The sequence below is a fragment of the Camelus bactrianus genome, chromosome 5, assembly GCF_048773025.1.
Source record: "Camelus bactrianus isolate YW-2024 breed Bactrian camel chromosome 5, ASM4877302v1, whole genome shotgun sequence".
NCBI classification, from domain to species: Eukaryota; Metazoa; Chordata; class Mammalia; order Artiodactyla; family Camelidae; genus Camelus; species Camelus bactrianus.
This window is the reverse complement of record NC_133543.1, coordinates 17,597,347-17,622,013: the sequence shown is the minus strand read 5'-3', so window position 1 is coordinate 17,622,013 and position 24,667 is coordinate 17,597,347. Positions and strand designations below refer to the sequence as shown.

The following is a 24,667-nucleotide window of genomic DNA, read 5'->3' as shown; positions in this document are numbered from 1 at the left end:
AAGCAGTTTTAAAGAAAAAGAGTAGAGTTGGCTAGATGTGCTATTCCTAATGAGAATGACGTACATTTGTTATTGACATGTGAATGAGGATATAAAGATGAATAAATTATGGTTCTTGCACACAAGGAGGTCAAAGAACAAAGATTGTTTTGTAGGTAAGCAGTTCATTTTATTCCTGGGATAAATCCTGCTTGGTCATGGTGTATAATCTTTCTTTATATTATACGTTGCTGGATTTGGTTCACTAGTTTTGTAGATTTGAGTGTCTGTATTCAGCAAAGATACGGTCTGTGGTGTTCTTGTAATGTCTCCATCTGGTTTTGATATCAGGGTATTATTGGCTTCACAGAATGAGTTGGAAAATGTTTCCTTCTCTTCTGTTTTTTGAGGAGAGTTTGTAAAGAAAACTTCACACAAAGAAAGATGGCAAGAAGACTTTAATGGTGAATTCTACCATTTATTTAGTCATCTTGCCATCATTCTTTATGTGAAGTTTTTAAGTTTCCAGTTCAGTTTCTTGTTATTAGTCTATTCATAGTTCATTTTTCATCTTGAGGCAGTTTGGGAGTTTGTGTCTTTCTAGAATTTGTTCATTTATCTGAGTTATCTAATCTGTGGTACACAGTTGTTCATATTACTCTTTTTTCATTTTTATTTCTGTAAGCTTTGTGGTGATGTCCCTCATTCATTTCTGATTTTAGTAATTTGAGTTTCTTTTTCCCTCGGTCAGTCTGCAAAGGTTTGTCAGTTTTGTTGACCTTTTCACAGAACCAGCTTTTGGTTTCATCAGTTTTCTCTGTTCCTCTATTTCTTATTTCATTAATTTTCACTCTGGTATGTTATTTCATTCCTTCTGTTTGTTCTAGGTTTAGTTTTCTCTTTTTCTAGTGTCTTTTAGGTGGAAGATTAGATTATTGGGATTTGAGATCTTTTGTCTTTTTTACTATAACATTTATTTCTTTTTAAATATTACATTTATACCTTATAAATGTCTCTCTAACTAAGCACTGCTTTAATCACATTTCATAAGTTTTATCTTGTACTTTCACTTTTATTCATCCCAAATTACTTTCTGGTTGCTCTTAGGATTTCTTCTTTCACCCTTTGGCTACTTGGGAGTGTGTTGCTTATTTCTTGTATCTTAAATTTTCCCTTCTCTCTCTCTCTTTTTTTTTTTTTTTTTTTTTTGGTAATTTTATTCCATGGTGATTGGAGAACATACTTCACGTGACTTTGATCCTTTCACATTTATTGAGACCTGTATTATGGCCTAGCATGTGATTTGTCTTGGAAAATGTTCTGTGTGCACTTGAATGTATATCCTCCTGCTAAGTGTAATGTGCTATAGATGTCTGTTAGGTCTGCTTGGTTTATACTGTTGTTCACTTCTGTTTCATCACTGATCTTGGCCTGTTCTATTTATTATTAAGTATGGAGTCTTAAAGGCTCCAGCTATTATTGTTCAGTTGTCTGTTTCTCCCTTCAGTTCTTTGTGCTTCATGTATTTTGGGCTTTTTGTGAAGCATGTATATGTTTATAATTATTCTTTTATTAAAAAAAAAAGTTTCTTTTTTGTCTTATAGTCTATTTGGTCTGATGTAAGTGTTGTGAGTCCAGTTCTCTTCTGGTTGCTTTAGCATGGTTCATTTTTTCATCATATTTGGGAATTTTTCACTCATTATTTTTCAGGGTTTTTTTTTTTTTGCTACTCCTCTCTCTCCCTCTCCTTTTGGGACTCCCATTACACATATGTTGCTATACTTGATGGTACCCACAGGTCTCCGAGTCTGTGTTCATTTTTCCTCATCCTTTTTCTCTTTGTTCCTCAGACTAGATAATCTCATTTGACCTATCTTCAAATCACTGATTCTTTTGCCTGCTAAAATCTGCTTTTATGTTCCTCTAGTGAAGTTTTCATTTTAGTTATGGTACATTTCAACTCCAGAATTTCTTTCTTTCCTTTATTTTTTCCAGTAATTTCTGTGTTTATTGATATTCTTTACTTGTGGACATGGTGTTTGCATACTTTACTTTATTTCTTTACATTTGGTTTCTTTAGTTCTGGAGCATATTTAAAATAGCTGATTTAAATTCTGGCTTGCTAGAAGAGAGTTCCACCTTCTTGGCCACACTCACCTGGAGTACACCTTCCACCACACTGAACTTGGGAGAATGGGGAAAGGGAGTAAATTGTGCCTCAAATGTCAGACTCATCTCTAAGATATAGTAGATTTTCTTGAATAAATGTTTCTCCACTTGATGTATGGCTTTTAATGATTTTTTAAAAAATAATTTGACCAGCTAAATATTTGTTTTGCTGGGGAGAGGGTCTGCTATTGTCCTCAAGCCACCATTCTAGAATCAGTTAATTTTAATAGTGTATATATTACAATGTATAGTTTCATATAATGCTTCTCAACCACTGGTATGTATCAAAGTCTCCGGGAATGCCTGTTAAACTGTTAGATTCAGGACATACCCACAAATCTATTTTTTTTTTAATTTGTTTATACTCCTATGTGGTGGATGTATAACTATAGCTCATCAAAAGGAGAAGTTGTTTGTTTTGGGTTACTGAGTATGGTCAGCCTTACCTTGAGATATCCCATTCAGTTTTTTTTTTTTTTTTTTCCCAACTTAGGAAACCATTAAAGCCAGGCTGCGATAAGTGATTCATCACAAAAGCACTCTGCTTTTTAAGTAAGGATTCCCCTGAATTCCCTTTAACTGTCAGTAAGCTGTTAAAGATAAATAAATGGATAGAGTAGGGAGGAAGTCTGAGGGAGTCTTTCCATTGTGAATTTTTAACTAGGTAAAAAACAAAATTTTCTTCCTTTTCTGAGCTATACATTTTAATTTTCCTTAGAGTTATTTTTAAGCTATGCTTTTAAGAAAAATGGTGGAGAAATGTTAGAGGTGTTCTTTATATTTAAAGTATTTTATTCGGTTTTGTTTGCTTATTTGTTTAATGGATCATGTCCTGCTTTCCTGAAAAGGAGGCTGGGACAGAATATTAGAGCTTTAAGTGAAGAAGATTACCTGGTAAAATTAGCAGAAATGTAAACAAAGCATTCATGCAATGATATGTAATTGAAAAATCAAGGCTTTTATTTGCAGAAGTTTGTCCTTCTTTAAAATGTTCTGAAATACACATTTCTGACCAAAAAGTATGATTATATAGTTTCTTTCCTAGAATTAAGATTAATATTAATTCAACGTAAATAACTAAATGTTACTGTATCTTCTCAAGTGATGTTTTTGGCTATGGAAAATGCAGCAAAAATGGGATATTTAAGCAGTGATACTTTATTATTTTTTAATTAGAATAAATTTTTAGGAATGCAACCCAGCTTTCCTGCAGGTTATTGAGCACTACTCGTAACAGTGCTTGAGAGATCCTGAGCTTGGACTGGCGTGAATGCCCTTTCATTCTTGCCCTTACAGTTTTGTTTGAGTGGTCAGTTTTACTCCAGTGAACCATGGAAAACAGTACTGTTTGAAAAAGCACAACTCTTTGTCCTAAAAAGCTTCTTGACCTTATACTGTGCTTACTTGAATAACAGGTTTTTAAATTGGCTGATGTTAGTTTTCCTTGTACTATTCTCTTTCTAACTACTCCCTTGTGAGTCTTGACTAACATAGAGTATCTTAAGAGGTGACATTTGAAAGGCTGGTTCACATTTCATTTATTAGTACTTTTTGCACAGGCTTAGCAGATAGAGTCTTGAAGACAGAAGAGAGGACAAGAAGAAATGGTGGAGGAAAGATGAATAGAGAGGGTATAAGAGCAAAATTAGTCAGTTATTGCAGGTAGTCCTTTGAAAGGGTAGCTTAGATTGGGTCAGTAATGAGAAGCGTTTGCTCTTTTCATATTAGTGGAGGTGAAAGAAAATGTATAACTATAACAAAGTAGTGCTTTCAATATTTCAAATTGTTTCAAAACAAGGAACTGGAATCCAGTTAACATCACTTAGTATAAGCACTTTTTCTCATGTTATTATTCATCTTTTACTTATCACCTACTGGAATCATTCCCAGTTAAAGGGAAAGCTTCTGAGAGTAACCCAGGGGACCATAAAGTAGTGAGTCTAATTTCTGTCCCAGACGGGTTGGATGAGATGTCATTAATGTTGGGAACAATGAGTTATTTAATATAGCATAGTATATTCTAGGAACATCATGGTCAGTACAAAGAAATTGTGCCTGACAGGTACATTCTTTACACTGGCTTTGGCAACAGATGTACACTACACATTTTTTTAAGATTTTTTTTGTTGATTAGTTGTATTTGTCACTGTCCTTTGTGCTTTGCTAACATTTATAAAATCCTCCTAACAGTCCCATGCAAATAAGGAAACTGAGTTCAGAGAGCAGAGCTAGGGGCACAGTTTGGATTTGAACCCAGACAATGGCAGTGACGGTTCTGGTGACTTAACTTGTAACAGAGATGTAGTTAATAAGAAACAGGGTATGAAATGGGTCTACTCCTCATCACCCAATTTTTTAGCAAGGCCTCTTCATTCATGAGTTCTTTCTTATTGGTTGTCTTTCATTATCAGATCAACATCATTTGTTTTGTTCTCATTTCTCTAAGAAAGGCTCCTGTATCCGGTATTCAGAGTTTGTTTTGTGTTTTGAGAAGCTTTGTCCTTTGTTGTTGTTGTTGTTGTTGTTGTTGTTGTTTTACTAGAATGGCATCTTGGCAGGTGTAATGTTCTTTGAGTATTCCTATGGAGAAGTCTGTGCTAACCTGATGCTGGCAGTGATTTGCTTTTAAGTCTCCTTAGGGTACCTGAAGTATTCTTTCCTTATCCTTGAAGGTCAGTAATAAAACAATGAAAATTGAATGCATTTAATTCTGTATCTCATTTCCCTGGAACAGTGTTCTCCTTAAATCCGTAGATTATTTTCTCACTTTGAAAGAATTTTTTTTTATAACATTGAATGTATTTTCAGTTATCTTAGTTAAATTCTTTACTTTAGGATACTAGCTATGCTCATAAGCATAGAAGGTCTGAAGTCAGTAAACTATTTTTTTTTTTTACCTTACTCTTTTGTGGTAGTATCTCATCTTTGAGTTCTTATCTCATTGAATATTTGTTCTTTTTTTTAGCTGTTCTGAGGTTTCTGTTTATTTTGTATTATACGTTGATTTTTTTAAAGTGCTTTCTTTTTTTTTGTCGGGGAAGGTAGGAGGGGAATGAGCGCAGCCTAAACTGAAAATTTAAAAACATGTATACCTCATTTGGAGAAGGGTATACAGAGAAGTTTCTGACTTTGAGTTTATACTAAAACCTTTCAAGTTATAAAATGCTGAGCTATTGCTGACACCAGAAAATCTTGAGTGGGTAGGAATATACAAAAGAAGTGACAGGTAAGTTTATGTGGATATTTGTGCTTGATGCCTTGTATTTAATGAATCATTTGTGCTGCTGTCTTTATTTTGTCGTCTTTGACAGACATTGTCCAGCAAATAAATAAAATTAGTAGTGAAGTGTATATCTAAAGCACAAGTGAAATAGAGGTATATGGAAATGTCAAATGAGCAGAAAAGCAAGTATTTGCCTGTAGGTATGTTTGCTTTTATAAAAGCGAATGTTTTCTGGACATCTTACATTCTTAGTTTTATGTGCCAAGGGTAATTTTTTTTCCTCATTACAGTGTGCACAATAATGTTTCAACTCAGAGTAATGGATCCCAACAGGTAAGACAATTAAAGCTTCTGAAGCAGTGGAACACTGTTGTTAATTATGACAAACTGTAGTATTATTAATTGAATTTTCACAGTGGCATAACCTTGGGGAAATTTTGTGCATTTTCTTTTTCTTATCTGTAAGATGGCTCAGTAATGTGAGACCTGTTACTTTATTTTCTAAGACATTGTAATAGAACGTGTATTCTATAAAACAATTTCTGTCTCTGTAATTTCTGTAAAATGAACAAAATACTAATGTACAGTTAAATTATCAATCTGTCTCTAAGGTGGAATAGATCATTCAAGTATTTGTTTATTACTATGTTTACTATTATATCTGTTCACTGTATAGATAGTTTCCATGTTAATGTTCTATTTATTGGTGAAGAGATCTTTTTATCTAGGCAAAATAGATGATTTTTATAATTTGTGTCCAAAGGCTTGGGGTGTGAGATCCACTCTGCCTGTGATTCCTTCTGTTCCCTCTGGTCCTGTGCTAGTAGAGATTGAGAATCTTCCAAGGAGTCCTGGAGCAGACCAGCATGACAAGAAATGGTTTGTTAACTCGTTAAACCAAAATAAAATACTGCTTGCCTGATAGTATTCTGAATCCCCAGCCGTAATCTTAGAGTACTTTAAATATTATTGAAAGCAAATTATTCATATTTGTAAGCTGAAAAGCAGCATATTACTGAGCAGTCGTATGGGGATGGGAAAAATAAGGGGTATAGATGAAGAAGAGAGTGCAGCTGTCTACATGAAGAACATCATTTCTCTCCTTACTTTGGTTAACATGAGCCGAGTGGGTGCTTCTCTGTTGAAAAAGCCTTCAGTGCCAGGCTATAGGCCTTTTCCCAGATCCATAAGGATAATATATTCATTAGACGTTATTCCACACAGCATGCTGCTGCTGCTTTGGATGTGTTTCTTCATTAAGAACTGAAGATAAAGCCAAAAAGGAAATGTAATATAGTTCAATATAAACAAAGCATGAAATACTCCATTTGGGGGGAATCAGATGACAGGGAAGATACTTCATTTGTTTAGATTCCCAGAGTCTTTTTTTTTTTTTTTTAGATTAATAGTAAGTACATAAATATGGATACTTTGTGGCTTATTGGGATTAATCAATAGGGTTCATCCTTCCCCAAATAAATGTATGTGGCGTGGGAGGCTCCTTGGGAATTATTTGACTGAATGGCATGTTGGTTGCATCATCTGTTCAAGTTTTGTGTCTATTTATGAAATGAACCTTAATAATTTATAGGATTTTTCTCTTTTTCTCTTGCTCTTAGTTTGTGTAGTACCTGAAATCTAATGAGTTTCTGTGGTGATCTCAAGGTTTTGGTCAGCTTTCTGTGCAACCAGTTCTTCCTTCATGGTGGTGGGTCAACAGTGGTTGGTGATTATTTTCAGTCTTTGCTATGTAATTGTTTTTCACTGTTTATTATGGCTGGAACTAACTGCAGGGTGCTTTGCTTTTGATGGTTGGGCATATTTTTACTTCAGTTCCAAATAACTTGATTATTTTCCAAGATTAAGGGGATTTCCTTCCTCCCTCCCACACCCCTGGCTGTGTTTTCCTTAAGGAAAATCCTTTTTTCCCCTTTCTGCTTGAGAGTGTGGTGCGGGAGTGCTTTGTGTGTACATGTGGGCACATACTTCAAGTATAAAGACTTCTAAATGTCAAATGTTGGTCTGTTTTTTTAAGCCATTAAAAAGTTTCTTCAGTTTTTTTACTGAAAACACAGCTCCGTTAGCAGCTATATTTTATCTCTTTGATGTTAGCAAGGAAACACTACTGAGACTTGAACTATAAAAGAACTCATTTAATACATGCTTACCTTTTATATTAGTATAAAATAAGAGTCTAGTGTGTTTGCATCTGTATTATGACACTGAATCTTTAGTTTTCCTGTTTTATTTTAAAATTTTTTGGCAGGGGTAATTAGGTTACTTTATTTTTATTTATTAATTTTTAATGGAGGTACTGAGGATTGAACCTAGGACCTCGTGCAGCCTAACAAGCGTGCACTCTACCACTGCACTATACCCTCCCACCCTCCAATTTTAATTAATACATATTTAATTCTGTTTAACTTGATTTGTTAGTCATTACTCAGTACCTTTGATGCAGCCTTTAAAAAGAGAATATTGTATCAGAGAGTATTGAATATCAAGAAAAATGAAAAATTTGGAGCTGTATGTCCTTCCTTTGTGTACTTGTGCTGAGACCTCCTTTGCTGAAATGGAGTCAAATGATGATCCTCAAAACCTAGTGAGCCTCAGTGTATGTTAACAGTGGCATGGAACTGAATATGGAACTGACCTGGCTTGGAGCTAATGGATTCCCCAGCCTTAATTTAAAATGTATTCTACGTTTCATTCTTTGTTTCTGCATGCTTTGATTCTTACTAATACTTTTAGATAAATATAAAACAGTCCTCCTTTAGAAAGTGATAAGTTAATAAAATTTAGAAATACTCCCTAGGTTTGAACAGTTGGCCAGAATAACGGATTAGTCTATTTCTGGCAGATAACTTTTAGCCAATTTAATCTATACCTACTCCCTGTCCAGTTGTTTAACTTTTTCTTGCTGGTATCTTCTGAATGACATAATTATTTCAGTGAATGATTTGATATGTTAATAACGTAGAATTATCTAATATTGAAACTATCTTTTGAGAAATAATTTATGTATTTTAAATCCATGAATTATTAATAAACAAAGCTGAATAATATTTGGAAAATCTTGCATATGTAGGGGAGAACATAAACCTAATTTAATTTCCTAAATTTTCATAGACCCTATGTTAAGGATTGTGAATTTTATGGGTTAGAGCGGATGAACAACTTATATTTCAGTTAAAGGAAAGATGATTTTATTGTAAAAAAAAAAAAAAAAAAGGCTTCCAAGTTTGTTCTGAAAAATCCTGTTAGCTAATTTGTTTTTAGTTTCCTTAAGGAAAAAAGATGAAGATTCATGTTTTGGTTGAGTTTGAAAAATACTCTCATTTAAAAATCTATTCTGAGGCATTTTCTTTTTTTTTTTTTATAATTAGGATGATTTTTTTTCCCTTTGTAGTTATCTTAAATATGTGCTGCCCTTTTTGCCACATCACAAAACCTTGGCACATGTTTTCTTTCTACTGGAGGACTCTGATCATCTCTAACCAGGAGCTGCTTGTGTGCATGTTTCACTCTCTTACTTTCATAGGCTTATTTATATTGCTTATGCTTATTTAACTATTTCCTGGAGGGGGCTTACAATGTTATCACATTATCTGTACCTGTTGAATTTCATTCTGAGGTCCTATAAACTTTGATTATAGAAGAAACAGTGATTGTCCACTTAATTGGGCACATTGATGTAAACTTACATGGCCTCTGTGAGGGTAGATTTTTATAATACTATTTCTGAATTTTGCTTCTTGGATTTCAGTTTTCTGAAATCACTTGATTTGTGAAATAACTTTTCACAATCGCCCTTTTCTGCATACGGCTTTGTCCTTATGTAGAATTGTCCTTTCAAAACACTTGAATTAAGTAGATGATAAATATTTTTTCTTCTCATTAGAACCTTAAATGACATTTCTGCTTTTAATTTTGATAGTGACATCAGGGACAGATACAGTGTCTTGCTCTCTGTGAAATTTCCTCTTTATTTAATTCACTTAATTGACTGATTTCTTATACATATTTCCATATTGACATTTTTCCATTACATGTAACTTTGTAGGTTTTCCCCTCTTTGTTTATCTTGAATGTTAGCACTGCATGGAGTAGATGTTGATAACTACTTGTAGCACTGGTGCATGCTGGTCCCATTGCCTTTCTCTTTTATTACCTCATACACATTCATTTTCTCCTATTCCTATTAACTAACTGTGCTCCCCTCCCACTCCCCAACCATCCAGGCTCTCTGCTGCCAGTGACTGCCGTCAACGTGGTGGAAACCAGTGGAACACAAGGGCCTTGTCCCCACCCCAGCCTGCACATAGAAACTACACTGACTTTGTCCATGAGCACAATGTGAAGAATGCAGGAGTCCATCATGATGGTCATTTTCCTGGCCCTGCAGCCATGACTGACATATGAGTGTTAAGTCTCTTAGGCATTGGGATTCTTTGTCACGGAAGTTGATGATATACATTTCCTAGAGTTTACAGAGGATTGATCACATTAGGAAAAGTTGGGAGAAGTTATTTTTATATTTAATCACTAGTAGGGTAGTATTGTTTGTAATTGAATTCTTTTGTGAAAGGGAAAAGGATCTGAAGGAGCTATATGCCATCAATGATAATGACATGTGTTTTTGTGTTGAAAAGGATATGTATATCATAATTTTGGAAAGTTTTTTTTTTTTTTAATGATTTTAGCATGTTAACACATCACTTAGAAGATGTCTCAGGAGATTTGTGTTTACCAACAAGCTGCCCATTATCACACAACTACATGCCATACAAATAGATTGAGGTTAAAAGAATCAGACATACTAAAAGCACACATGAAAGGAAGCATTTTCAGGCATAATATATCAGCCTTTGGTGATATTTTTATAAAACTACTCTTATACAGTATTTTTTTTTCTTATACAGTATTTATAATTCTTTTAAAGTAACCCAGGCTTTAATTTCAGTTAAGTGCCTAAGATTCTATAGTTATAATTAATGTAATCTTAAATTAAGAACTTACTTTCTAATAAATACGAGTATTTTAAATTACCAGAAGGTCCAGAAATCATATTAATGTAACTCATGTAGAGAGATAATTCTGAATGGTTACTTTTGTATGATTAACTGATTAACCAATGTTTAACTAAATGGTTACATTACTACTGAACGGTTGTACAGAATGAAACATGTATTTACTTTTGTCTTTTCATTGTTCTTTTATCTAATGCATCTAGTAGATTTCCCAGGTTTGCAAATAGCCTCATAATCTGGCCTTGTACAACCTTTAAAGTAAAATTCTGAAGCCAAAACCATATCACTTTTAATTGGTTATCACATATCATTTTAACCACTTTCAACTTTTGCATATGTTACTATCTTTGGTCCTTTATTAATTTCAGAATATAATTCTATAGTTGGACAGTTAAATTGTCTAAGCTCTTTGCTTTTAATTATAGAGACAAATTAACTGGAAGAAGTATATTTCTGATGTAATAGGAAATGATATAAGGGAAGCATTTCTTTTGTCTTTTTAGAGTTTTAAAATTTTAAACAAAATTTTCAAACAAAATTTTCAAACTTTTAAACTATATGTATGATAATTTGAAGATGTTTTATAGGCTGAGGATTTATCATACTTCAAGATAATGAAGCTTCATTATAAATAAAGTAACCTGTTTACCATCCTTCTCACTTCAGAGTTAGAGGTCAGTCTTATCCATCTCTGCTAGACATAGATGAAGGTTTTGGAGGACCTTATTACTGGATTCTTGGTTGCAAATATAATATAGCTTGTCAATAGAAGACATAACTAGAAGTAAGTAATATTTAAGGAAAAATTTATAGGCAGGTTTCAGTGTGAATTTAACACAGTCATACATAAGGGGATGGATGCTCAAAGTATTCTTTAATGTATCCTCTAAGTAGGAACAGGTACATAAGTAGCCCAGCTCCCTACCTTGGTAAGTCCATCATCATTTAGTGTGCTTAAAAATGGCCACTAATATTTATCTCTCATAATTGTTTAAGACATTACATAGCTCGGATTCTAGTTGTCAAGTACTATCTTCGGTGACTTCTTTCTTAAAGGAGTTAAAATCATAAAATTTTAAGTACAGAAACTCTAGCTTATGCTATTAAAGAAAAGCTTTCATGGGTGTGAGTATGATTAAGAATCTGCTATTTCTCCAATAGAAACCAAAAAGGGGTATAATAACACTAGAGCTTTCCTTATCTCTTAAAAGGTGCTGTGGTTTGACTTCTCTCACTTTAAAATTAATCTTAAAAGTCTGAAGGTCAGACTTCTAATGCAGTGCCTTATGTATCTTATCAGAATCTTAACTTTGGGAAATATGGAAAGATTATAATTGAAGAATAAGATCTTTAGTTTATATTGAAAGTGGTCATTTTTGTACTTAGAATTAAAGTTAATACTGTTACATTTAAGTGATGGGAGAATCACATCATGGTTTTTCTTTGTTTGAAAACCTTGTTATAAAATAGTTTATATGTAAATTCCTGATGATAGAAACTGGGTTGGAGGAGTGATGGGGCAAGACAGGAAAGGGGGTAGGGGAAGTTAAGGTCTGAGAATGGAAAGTAGTAGAATCAAATTTGTCTATTTTATAGAAATTCTTATAATGCTTCAGGATTTTGTATCAAATATTATGAATATTTGTTGTTGCTACAAGATGAATATACAACTTGTTTCCAGAGATATGAAGAATTTACAGGTAGCTCAACCTAAATTAAATAAATTGTCACCAACTTACTTATATTGTGCATTTTTATTATGCTTTAAGGGGTCAGCGATCCTACATCCTTGATTAAGGAACTAATATAGTCTAGAAACACCTTACTTGGTTACTGTCCGTTTGATCAGAGGGAGCCACCAGCCTAGAACTCCAAGACCGTGTGATTCAGTTTCAGTGCTTTGGCTAATTTTACTTGGCATAAGTCATTTTAAAATCTTGAATTAAGTTGGTTATGTTTCAGCTGCATTTTTGTAGGCAGAGAACCTTAGAGAAAGACAGCGAAGCTAGTGACCTTCACACTTTCACACATGAAAATACTTGAGTTCTTTTTTTTTAATTGAAGTATAATCAGTTACAGTGTGTCGATTTGTGGTGTACAGCATAATGTCCCAGTCATGCATATGTATACATACATTTGTTTTCACATTTTTTTCACTAAATGTTATTACAAGATACTGATTATAGTTCCCTGTGCTATACAGAAGAAATTTGTTGTTTGTCTCTTCTTGTATTTATAGTGGTTAACATTTGCAAATCTCAAACTCCCATATATGAACTCTTAAGGTCATTATTTCTTTTGATGGTAAAAACATTTCAAAGGCATTTACCTATCTCTGAGTATAATCTAACCTTTATAATCTTGATAGTGTAATCGTAGATATACTTTTAAATGAATTTACAGAGAAGAACAAACTTCATTTGTCCTACTGTGTATATAATATCTATATTTTTAAAGGCAGCCAGTTTACAAATATTGTAATATCAATATAATTCAAGTCACTTTTTTTTCTTCTTTTTTTTTTTGAGTTATAGTCAATTTACAATGTTGTGTCAGTTTCTGGTGTATAGCACAGTTTTTCAGTCATACATAAATATACATTCAAATCACTTTAAGGGGACTTTTTAATTTATATCTAAAGTATTGACTCAGAAACTGTTGCTATTTATAACACTTGGGTCAGTCTTTATTGTTAACATTGTCTGATATGTAAAAGGTGCCATATAAACATGTCAGGTTATAAAACTGAAGTGTCTCCTGAATGGAGGACAGGGAGGGGGCTTGCTTGTTTCATAGGATAAAAGGATTAGCTGAGCCTTAATTATGTAAGTTTCTCTTATTTACTAGATTTTTGCATATTTGCTTGGTTGATATGTTAAAAATTATTTTGATTTAATAACCCTGCTTTATAACTTTCATGTGTCCTAATGTCATGTATGTCATATGTCCATCTTGCCAAACAGTACAATAGATGAAAGGGGTAAGGAGTGGAGGATTATGGTGTTTCGGGGTTTCAGGAAGAAGAGTATGGTGGAAATGACTGGCTTTGCAGGCATAAGAACACTAATCCTCAGCTTTGATCCGTTTTACTTCCCTATATAGTCACAGATGTAAACTGAAAAAAGTTGGAAGATGGTTGTCCCATCTTCCAGAGCAAGCAGTGTAGCATGCTCTGATGGTGGGAGTAGTAATCATTTGAACCATGGTACTTTAACTGTTTGGGTCCAGGCAAACTCATTTCTAAACCATTGTTAATTGCTTTGAAAGGGTATTATTTTGTGTGTTAGGGTTTGAAAGTAATACCACATTTCTTTCATTTATTTTATATCCTTGGCATATAGGGCTTGTATAGATTTGCAAAAATAAAATCATCTTGCACCAGTAATATTTAATCTCTTACCACCACATGCTTCTTACATTTTTAATATAAATTATACCACATCATCAGTTATACCTTGCTTCCAGAATTTGTAAATGCTTGCATGTGAGATGCTTTTATGTAAAGGACAGAATTTGAACATAATTTTGTGATGGGGAAACTCCCTGTCTTTCTTCATCTGTCTCTCCATATGCCTCTGTCTCTTGCCTAAAATGTGATTTGTCAGATCTCTCCTAGATATTATGAATCACGTGAATTTAGCTATGATATTCTTCTTCAGCTCCCCTTCTCCAAGAATCTAAAAATTTCCCATCCTCTGTTCATATAAAGTAACTTTTACTTTAGTCACATGAAATCACTGTGAGAATTTTGTCCTCCTGAGTTGACATTAACCTTGGTGGCATAGATACTAGGACAGGAGGCACAAGGAGGATGTGTTCTGTCACTTTTTCTTCATTTCTTGACCATTTCTAGTTTGTTATATACTCTTCAGCTGCTTTGAGCTCTTTGGGCTGGTGAGAAGGATAATAATATTGGGCTCAGAGAATTAGTGAATTGATAAAGAGAAAAATTCAAAGGAAATTGATCAAAAGAAAAATGTTTGTGGCTTTTTTAATGATACATTTTAATTTTTATGCTTAAGTAGGGAAAACAAGTGTTCCTGTTATTTCTAAAGAAATTGTTCTCACAGATGTTTTGTTTTTAGATAATTACCTAAGACTCTGCTCCTAACAACAAGCTGTAGCCTTAATTCTAGTTGATGGTACGTAGTGAACTTCATACATTTTGTTCCTGACAACTGGCCAACATTTTGTTTACATTGGCATGGAGAAGAGATACCTGACCTGGAGAACAACATTCTCCAAGGAATATGACTGAAGACTCCCTTAGTGATGTAATAAACCTATGTCTCCTCCTCCGAAAAACCGGTTCAACAGCTGCAGACCTTACTTCTTGTTGAAGGGAATTCTTCTTTGTTTTGTTTTTAACTAATCTTAATAAAGAAGAAGGAAATGAGATATACCAGTATATGGTTAGGATTCATAAAACGTTGCAGATCTTAGTAAAAATTTAGTCATGACTGATGTTGTTATATTAAAAGAAAAGTATTTTAAATTATTAGGAATGGAGTAAAAGAATCAAAGTAAGAGATGATAATAGGAAGCCAATTGCTGGTGTGGTTTTTTGTTTGTTTTTTGGTTTTTTTTGGTGGAACTAGTTAGAGGAGTATCCAGAGAAATTGTGGAAACATCCCAGCATGTAAAATATCACTACAATATATATGATTACACAGAAGAGTTTCTTATGACAAAGTTGTGTTGGTAGCCCAGCAGTTTGCTTCAGTGATTATTTAATTGCAGACTTGCTAGGAGTTTGGAGATAAGACCCACTTTTAACAACTTACATTAATTCTTTTTGGCTATGGAGCTGATTCTTTCTTCTAGCATAACCTTTGGAAGTCTTTAGAAAGACCTGGGGAGATCTGGGTACTCTAGAATATCCAGGTTATCACTTTGATTGGATCTTTACAGTTATGCTAGAGTAATAGTCATTAAAAATAATTGAGTAAGTTGGAAAGGCACTGAATATCAGTCTGAGGAGTTTGGACTTGGTAAAGAGACCTGAGGCAAACATTGCAGTTTTTAAGTGAAAGATCTTGTGAGTCATATCAGTGTCTCCTTTTTTGATTCACCTCATTATTTGCTGCATACCTATCAGAGTACCTCCTTCCTTCTCACTTTCGTATACACAGTCACTTATAATTACTCCTTTGCATGGATCCTCAGATTTCTTGACCCTTCCCCTGTGGTACACATCTAGTTTAATCCTGGATAAATCCATTTCTGTCTACTCTGCATGTAGATGGTAAATGTGAAATGCAATATTGTTAAATGGTCTTTCTTTAATTTTTGGCCAGTAAGCTCAAGTTAGGCCTTCAGTGCTATCTGAATTCTTACCATATTTCCTTAATCTATTCATTTTCCCACTATGCCAGCAGTAATTTCTCCTCTTTGAAGCCTCTACCGTCTCCTCACTTCTCACTTTTTTTTAATATATTTTTATTGAAGTACAGTCAGTTTACAGTGTTGTGTCAATTTTTGGTGTACAGCACAATGCTTCAGTCATATAGGGACATACATACATTTGTTTTCATATTCTTTTTACCATGAATTACTATAAGATATTGAATATAGTTTCTTGTGCTATACAGTATAAATTTGTTAATTTATCTATTTTATATATATTAGTGAGTATCTGTAAATCTTGAACTCCCAATGTATCCCTTCCCACCCCCTTCCCCCACTGATAACCATAAATATGTTTTCTGTGTCTGTGATTCTGTCTTGTAAATAAGTTTATTTGTCTCTTTGTTGTTGTTGTTGTTGTTTTTTAGGATTCCACATGTAAGTGATATCACATGGTATTTTTCTTTGTCTTTCTGGCTTCACTTAGAATGACATTATCCAGGTCTATCCATGTTGCTGCAGATGGCATTATTTTATTATTTTTTATGGCTGAATGGTATTCCATTGTATAAATATACTACAACGTCTTTATCCAGTCATCTGTCAATGGACATTTAGGTTGTTTCCATGTCTTAGCTATTGTAAATTGTGCTTCTGTGAACATTGGGGTGTGGGTGTCTTTTTGAATTGAGGTTCCCTCTGGATATATGGCAGGAGTAGGATTGCTGGATCATATGGTAAGTCTGTTTTTATAGATTTTTGAGGACTCTCCGTACTGTTTTCCATGTCCCTTCTTCTGAATGTTTAATTTAATGACTCATTTAATTTCTCATTTCTCAGAATACGCTGTTACAGTTTCATAAGCACCTTCCTTTCTGTCTTCCAGCACATTTAATATACTTATTTTAAACTCGTTTTTAGATTGTATTATCCTTTCTACTTACTCGGATGTAAATTTTCCCATTTCTTGGGTTCCTTTGGTTGTCTGTCTTAGCATCAGATTTCTTTACATGCTTTGTAGTTTTTTGTTTATGAGTTTATCTTGTCTTGTTTTCTTTCAGTGGGTTTCTTTTCTTTCCTTCTTGCCATGCTAATAACCCTTTCCTATAAGGCAGTTTTGAAATTGCCCCAGCCCTGACTTTTTGAAGTCCTCAGCTCTGAAGAAGGTCTTATAGTAGGATCTTTCAGAGAAATTGCCTCCAGTCCTTGAGCCAGGATATGGTGGTTTGATTGTTGGTTGCACTGATATTTCTAATTCTTCCCTTCATTTCAGGTAAGCACTTTGTTTTCATTTGAAATTGAACTTGTGACTTGAGCTTTTTTAGCCTCTGTTTGTATCTAGAAGATACAGTTCCCTGGTTTCAAGTAATCAATCTGACTCTTGTTCTCTGCCTCACAGGAGGTGTCTCATTTCCTCCAGGGAGTTGGATTTTTGATTCCAGTGCCTATTTCCACTCTCAGCTCCCTGAGTTCCTCCTGGCTTGAGCCCAAATTCATTCCTGGGAGTTTATCACTGTTGTTTTTGTAAATGGCTGAGTCCTCTGCCTTGTTTTTCTATTAATTGCTGTCTTCATCTATACAAGGTTCAACTCCTGTTTTCTCTTTCTAGGCCATCATTTGTACCTATAAAGACCATCTTATATTTAGTATTTAAAGCATACTTCAAGTTGCAGAAGGTCCAGTTCTAATCTTACACCAGTTTAAAGATTTCCCCTTCCCCCATTCTCATTCCCATGGTGGTGGTGGTTTGTTTTAATCTTCACTTTCTCCCACTTATTCTCATGGTACTTACTTTCAGGGTTGACAAAGGAGAAAGAGGAAAGAGGGCAAAGCCATTTGTGAATGATGCTGTTGTAATCCAGCTAGGTGTCATGGCATAAATACAAGTGCTAGTTCTTTTGTGCTACACATTAGTACGTGTTTTTCAGAGGCCTTCACAGAACCCATCACTTCCCCCAACATAGGCAGTACACTTCATCTCTTGCACACTTTTTCTCTCCCTTATTCCTGGTTCAGCTCTTGCCCATGAATATACTTTTATTGCTTGGGTCATCTTACCCTGGGACATTTTTCTCATGGGTGGAGTTCCACTGAATGGATTTTAAGCTGGACTTATCCTTGGCTCAAGGGAAGTTCATACGTTTTTTCTTTTCTCCCAGCTGCTTATTTTGGAAAACTTCAAGCCCACAGGGAAGTTGAAAGAATAGTGAATGAATAGCCATATGCCCTTTCCCCTAGAACCTTCACCTGTTAATATTTTGCCTGTTTGCTGACATTTATTTTCTTCACTGAACTAACTGAGGATCACAATGCAGACATATTACTGTATTGCTTAATACTTCCTTTTGCATGTATCTTCAAAACTAGAGACAGTTTTGTATATAACGTATTTAGTATACTCAGAAATGTTAACATTGTTCTGACACTACTATAGTTCATACTCAGATTTTCCCAAATGTTTCAGTAAATGCCATTTATAGCATTTATAAAGGTTTGTAGCTTTTTTCCTGCCTGATAGCTGTTTTTCTGCCTGATTCAGTATCCAGTCAAGATATCAATTAGTTTTTCATGTTTCTTTAATCATGAAAAGTTCCCCAACCTTTTTTGCCTTTCATGGCATTGACATTTAAAAAAAAAAAAAAAGTCTATGCCAGTTTCTTTGCAGAATACCTCTCAACTTAGATTGTGTGGCTGTCTTCTTATGATTAGATGAGGCTAAACATTTTTACTAGTGTTTTGGTTAAAGTGATGCCCATTAGATTTCTCTGTAAAAGTACCTATTTCCCTTTTAATCTGTGGAGTGTGATTTTGAGACTGAATGGATATCCTATTCCCTAAAAGTCTTTTTATCTAGTGGTTTTAATCATCCATTGATAATTTTTGCCCAAATCAATTATTGTTACTTTGCTGTTTACAACATGGTGACTTTCAACTCTGTCCTTCTTTCTACAAATATGAGTTGGCATTCTTCTGTAAAAGAAAGCTTTCCTCTTCTCACTTTTAAAGGAAATAATTTGTTATTAATAGACTGGTGAATTTTTAAAAATTATCATCCACTCCTGTTGTTCATTTTGATGTGTGACTTAATCCAAATTTAGCCTGTGGGAAACTGCATTCTTGCCCTGCCAAACACTGTAAATGTAGCTTTTCCAACAGCTGACCATACCCCCAATTGCCGCATATTATTAAGGTAATCTCCAGTCAGCTCACTGAGTTTGGACCTCGCTGTGCTGAAAGATGTACTTCCCTACTTGGGAAATACATTTACACATACTCTCAAACTTAGAGAGTTGTACATTACAGTTTTCTAAGCGCTCTCCCAATGCCACACCTGACATGGGCCTAGTAGTTTCTAATGCTCAGCAACACCCCCACCACAAAGTAAGGTGCCGTTCTCCTATCTTACAGATTCTTTGAGAGCCTCCATTTACGTGATGTGATTTTGCAGTGCCCTACTCTCCTGGGGAAAGGAAAAGTGCTCTCTTGTCCTTTGAATACCCTTGCAGAATGTCCCTTTGGATTTCTTATGTTTTCTTTTATGGCCTGGATAATGTAGTACTCTCAAGTTCTTTTTAGTAAGTCCTGCTCATCTTTAGAGTGTGAGATGATTTGTTTCCTAGGACTGCTGTTACAACTGGTGACAATAGAAATTTTGTCTCACAGTTCTAGAGGCTAGAAGTCTAAGAGATCATGGTATATAGGCAGGATTGCTTCCTTCTGGGGGCTATGAGAAACTGTTTTGGGGCTCCCACCTAGCTTCTGGTGGTTTGCTAGCAGTCTTTGGATTGCAGAATCATTGCCTGATCTCTGCCTTCATCTCCACATGGCCTTGTGTCTATATTTCCCCCTTTTATAAGGACATCAGTCATACTGGATTAAGTGCCTACCCTGCTCTAGTATGATCACATCCTACCTTAACATCTTCAACTATCCTGTTTCCAAATAAGATCCCATCCTGAGGTGCTGGCCAGGCATGAGGTCTTCAACTTACACATTTGGGTGGGGGGCACTGTTTAACCCATACCATGAGTATTTTTAAAACCATTGTTCTTAAATTCTTTTATATGTGGGCTTCTATTTCATTTCTGACTCATGAAGTATTTAATCTTATTTTTTAATATCATGGACTGAGTATTTGGGCTCCCCCCACCATTCATATGTTGAGATATAATTCCCAGTGTGACAATGTTTGCAGTAAGACCTTTGGGAGGTAACTTTCTGAAGGTGGAAACTCACAAATGGAATTAGTGCCCTTATAAAAGAGACCCCTCATTCCTTCTTCCATGTGAGGACACAGCAAAAAGACAGTTGTCTGTTAGCTAAAAAGAGGGCCCTCACCAGACACCATATCTGCTGGAAAGTCTTTACAGCTTATAGAACTGTGAGAGAAATTTCTGTTGTCAATAAGCTACCTAGTCTATAGTGTTTGTTATAGTAGCCTGAACAGACTATACATGTGTAGTTAAAAAAACAGTTTGTCGTGTGTCCACATTAGGACCACAGGAGATGAACTTCTACCAGTTCTCATATTCTTGTCCAAAAATATTGATATCCATATTTCTAAAAATTTATGATGAAAATTTCAAAATTATATAAAGATAGAACATATGATGAACTGCAGCATTCTCATCAACCAGCTTCAACAAATTACAATATTCTGCCTCTTTTCTTTCATTTGTTCCCTATCACCACTTTTCTTTTGATATTGTTATCCTTATTTTTTTTTTAAAAAAGCCTCACAAGTTAACACTGATTCACCCTTAGGAAGGATAACAATTGGACCAGTAGAAAAAGGCTTGAAAATGAGCAGATGAGATGGTTTTACATTAATAGATTTTTACAGTGTTCAAGATGAAATGTTCCTGAAGTGCCTTTACTGCAGTGGTTTCCAAATGAGTTCTAGTGAAGAAATTCTTCTAATTAAATTTATCTGGGAATGACAAATAAAATCCCATGAGAAAGCTACCATGTGGATACCAAAAGTCTACCACTATTTCTGTGTTTTCTGTAAGTCATGTAAGTCTGGAATCTTTGGGCTCTGTAGAACACATTTTGAAAATGAAGGAAAAGCGACTTGTCCAAAGTTGTACAGCCAGGTAGTTGCAGAGATAGGACTGGGACACAGATCTCTTGACTTGTGTATAAGTTCTCTTTCTTTGTTTTTACTTTCTCTTTTAACAATTTGCAAAAGAATTTCTTACTATTTGGGTCAAAGACACAGTATATAATTAAAATACAGCCATCATTCCTCTAGGAAAGAATGTCACTGGCAATTTCTTTCCGCTTAGTATTAGATCAACAAAATAAGATGTATACAACCTTTGAGCATTCTCAGGGCAGGTGAATTGGGTTGAGAGTCTCATTCTCTAAAAAACTGGTAAAATAGAATATTTTGGATTTCTGGTTGAATTATTTTAATTTCACTTTCCTGCTTTCATTGCATTGATATATACAGTTGATTTGTGGGTATTGATTTTGTATCCTACAAGTTTGCTGAACTAGATTAGTACTTTCTAGTTTGAAAATTCTGTACTTGGCTACAGTTTTTTTTTTTAAAGGCAACTTTGTTTTCTATTTTTACATATTATAAAATTCATTTATTGTAAGCACACAATTCCACAATTTTTAGAAATGTGTAAAATTGAAAAATCATCACCACAATCTAGTTTTAGAACATTTTCATCATCCCCAAAAGTTCAAACTTTATAAATTTAACTTTCCTAGACACTTTATATAAATGTAATCATACAATATATAGCGTTTTATGTCTGGCTTCTTTCGTCTAGCATAATGTTTTTGAGATTCATCCATGTATCCTAGTACATTCCTTTCAATTGCTGAATAGTAATCCATTTTATGGATATACCACATTTTGTTTATCCATTCACCAGTTGTTGGAAATTTGCATTGTTTCCATGTTCTGACTGTGAATAATGTTACGAGCATTCCTGTACATGTCTTTGTGTGGACATAGGGTATTGTTTCTCTTGAATAGGTTCCTAGGAGGAAAGTTACTGGATTGTGTGGTGAATTCCTATTTTAACTTTTGAAAAAATTGACCTGTTTTCTGGAGTGGAAATGCATGAATGTTTCAGTGTCTCCACATCCTCTCCAAAACTTGTTTTTTCTTTTTGATTATAGCCATTGTAGAGGGTGAATAGTGGTATTTCATTATGGTTTTGATTTCTGTTTTCCTGTGGGCTTGTGATGTTGAGTGTCTTTTTACGTGCTTATCAGCTATTTATAGATTGTTTCTGGAGAAATGTCTATTTGGCTATTATTGTTTTAAAAGTTCTTTGTATATTTTGGATACTAGTCCCCTATCAGATGTATGATTTACAAAAAGTTTCTCTTAATCTGTGAATTCTGTTTTCACCTTCCTGATAGTGGGTTTTTTGTTTTTTTTTTTTTTTTGAAGTTCAGGCATTTATTTCATTGTGATGAAGTCCAAGTTTTTCTTTTATGGCTGGTGCCTTTGGTACCATATCTAAAAATAATTCTGCCAACCCAAAGTCAAAGACTTTTTTCCCCTATATTTTCTTCAAATATTTAGTTTCAGTTCTTAACGTTTGACTCTGTTAACCATTTTGATTTAACTTTTATGTATGGTATGAAGTAAGGGTCTAAATTCATCTTTTTGCATGTATTTCTAGTTGTCTTGCCACCATTTGTTGAAGAACTATCCTTTTGCTGTTGATTTGTCTTGGCAAAATCAACCATAAATGTAGGGAATTCAGGACTCTGAATTTTGTTCTGTTAATTTACATAAACTGTCTTGATTTCTGTGGCTTTATAAAGCAAGTTATACCTTGTTCTTTTTGATCCATGAGTTATTTAGAACTGCATTACATAGTTTCCAAGTATTTGGAGATTTCCTAAGGAACTTTCTATTTTGGATTTCTAATTTAATTATGTTCTGGTCAAAGAACATACATACTTTGTATGATTTAAATCCTCTTGAATTTACCAACTGTTGTTTTATGGCCCAGAATATGGTCTGTCTTAGTCATTATTCTGTGTGCACTTGAGAAGAACATGTGTTTTGATGTTTTTGGTGGAGTGTTCTATAAATATCAGTTAGGTAAAGTTGTGGTTAGTGCTTTTCCCGTCTACTATATCCTTGCTGATTTTCTGCCTGCTTGTTCTATCATTAATTGAAAGAAGGGTATTGAAACCTCCAACCATACTTGATTTGCCCTTTACTCTGCAGGTTTTTCAGTTTTGGCTTCATGTATTCTGAGGCTCTGTCATTAAGTTCATAAATATTTAGGATTGTTATATTCCCTTGATTAAATGACCCCTTTATCCTTATGAAATGATCATCTTCATTTTAAGTACATTCTTTGCTCTGAATTCTACTTTGATACCAGTATATTCCCTATTGCTTTCTTTTGACTAGTGATAGTATAGTGTATCTTTTTCTATCCTTTTATTTTTAATCTCTTTGTTTCTTTATATTTACATTGTGTTTCCTGTAGGCAGCACATAATTGGGTTTTTCTTTTTAAATCAACTGGCAATCTCTACATTTGAAAATTGCTATGTTTATACCATTTTCATTTAGTATGGTTATTGATATGAGTGAGTCTGTCATATTGCTATTTGTTTTCTATTTGCCCCATGTTTCTTGTTCTTATCTTCCTCTTTATTAATCAAGTGTTTTTTTTTAATTCCATGTATGTCCTTTTTTCACTCTTTAGCTGGAACTCTGCTTTTTTTTGCTTTAATGGTTACTTTAGCATGTATAGCTTTAATTTATCACAGTCTATTTTCAAAGGGTATTAGGCCATTTCATGTATAGCATAAGAACCTTACAGTAGCATCCTTCTATTTCTTCCCTCCTAGCCTTTTTACTATCATTGTCAAGCATTTTACTATCATGTATGTTTCAGACCACACGTTCATTTTACTTCTACCTGTAAATCTTCCTTTAACATTTCCTTAATGCTGGTCTTTTGGTCATGAATTCTTTTAATAAATGGCAGTGATTTTGTCTTTTTTTTCTTCTTAAGATATAATTTGCATACCATACCATTTATCCATTCAAAGTGGGCGATTCAATGTTTTTAGCACATTCATAGAATTGTGCAACCTTCATTACAATTTTACTTTAGAATGTTTTTGTCCCCCCTAAAATAAACCCCATATTTATTATCAGTTGTCCTGCTCATCACCTATTCACCCATGTGGTGTGGGAGGGATTCCCCCACCCTATATACTACAAGATGGCCAAAAACACAATGCCCCGCACTGGACAGCAGTTTATTAGACACATACACTCATGGCTTAAGGAAGGAGGAAATCTCACAACGTATAGGGCCACGTGGGTGTTTCACTTGGAAGCAAAGTAAACAAACATGGGCTTTGGGAGCAGGCTTTATAGTAACATGAGAATGAGATGACCCCTGGTTCCCACCAGAGGCTGTGATTGTCTTGTCTGAATAGTATCACAGGCTGGCAGAGAAGTGAAACTTGTTAGGTTAAGAATCTGGCAGGATGCAGCTGATTTAGTTGATTGTAGAACCTGGAGGGGGAACCTTTTTGACTGGGAGGGAATATCTGGTGAGAGCAGGGAAACTCATGCTTAGGCCTTTGGGGCCCTATGAGGCTCAAGGGTGTCAAGGCAGCCCTTAATACTGAATTTTCATCTCAGACCTTACACCAGGCAGTCAATCCCCATTCCTTTCCAGCCCCTGGCAAACAGATCCACTTTCTGTGTCTCTCTGAATTTGGCTGTTCATTTCATGTGAATAGACTCATACAATATGTGATATTTTGTGTATGGCTTTTTCCCTTAAGATTATGTTTCCCAGGTGTCATAGCATGTGTCAGTACTTAACTCCTGTTATTGCTGGTTAGAATTCCACTCTGTGGATATGCCACATTTTGTTTAATCCATTCCTCAATTGAGCATTTGGGTT

At 34.5% G+C, this 24,667-nt stretch overlaps 1 protein-coding gene across 6 annotated transcripts in view; it reads left to right on the top strand.

Moving 5' to 3' along the window:
• Positions 1-24,667, top strand: part of EPB41L5 (erythrocyte membrane protein band 4.1 like 5) — a 102,969-nt gene that overhangs the window by 36,100 nt on the left and 42,202 nt on the right. For 4 of the 6 annotated variants that reach the window (XM_074363511.1, XM_045516354.2, XM_045516345.2 and 1 more), the window contains exons 15-16: positions 5,662-5,704; positions 6,135-6,250. The exons of 1 other annotated variant lie outside the window; for it this stretch is intronic. In XM_074363511.1, coding sequence (XP_074219612.1) covers positions 5,662-5,704; positions 6,135-6,250 — 159 coding nt within the window. Of the gene's footprint in view, positions 1-5,661; positions 5,705-6,134; positions 6,251-9,612; positions 12,140-24,667 lie in introns of those variants that run through there. One more of the 6 variants, XM_010954698.3, reaches the window with a different exon arrangement.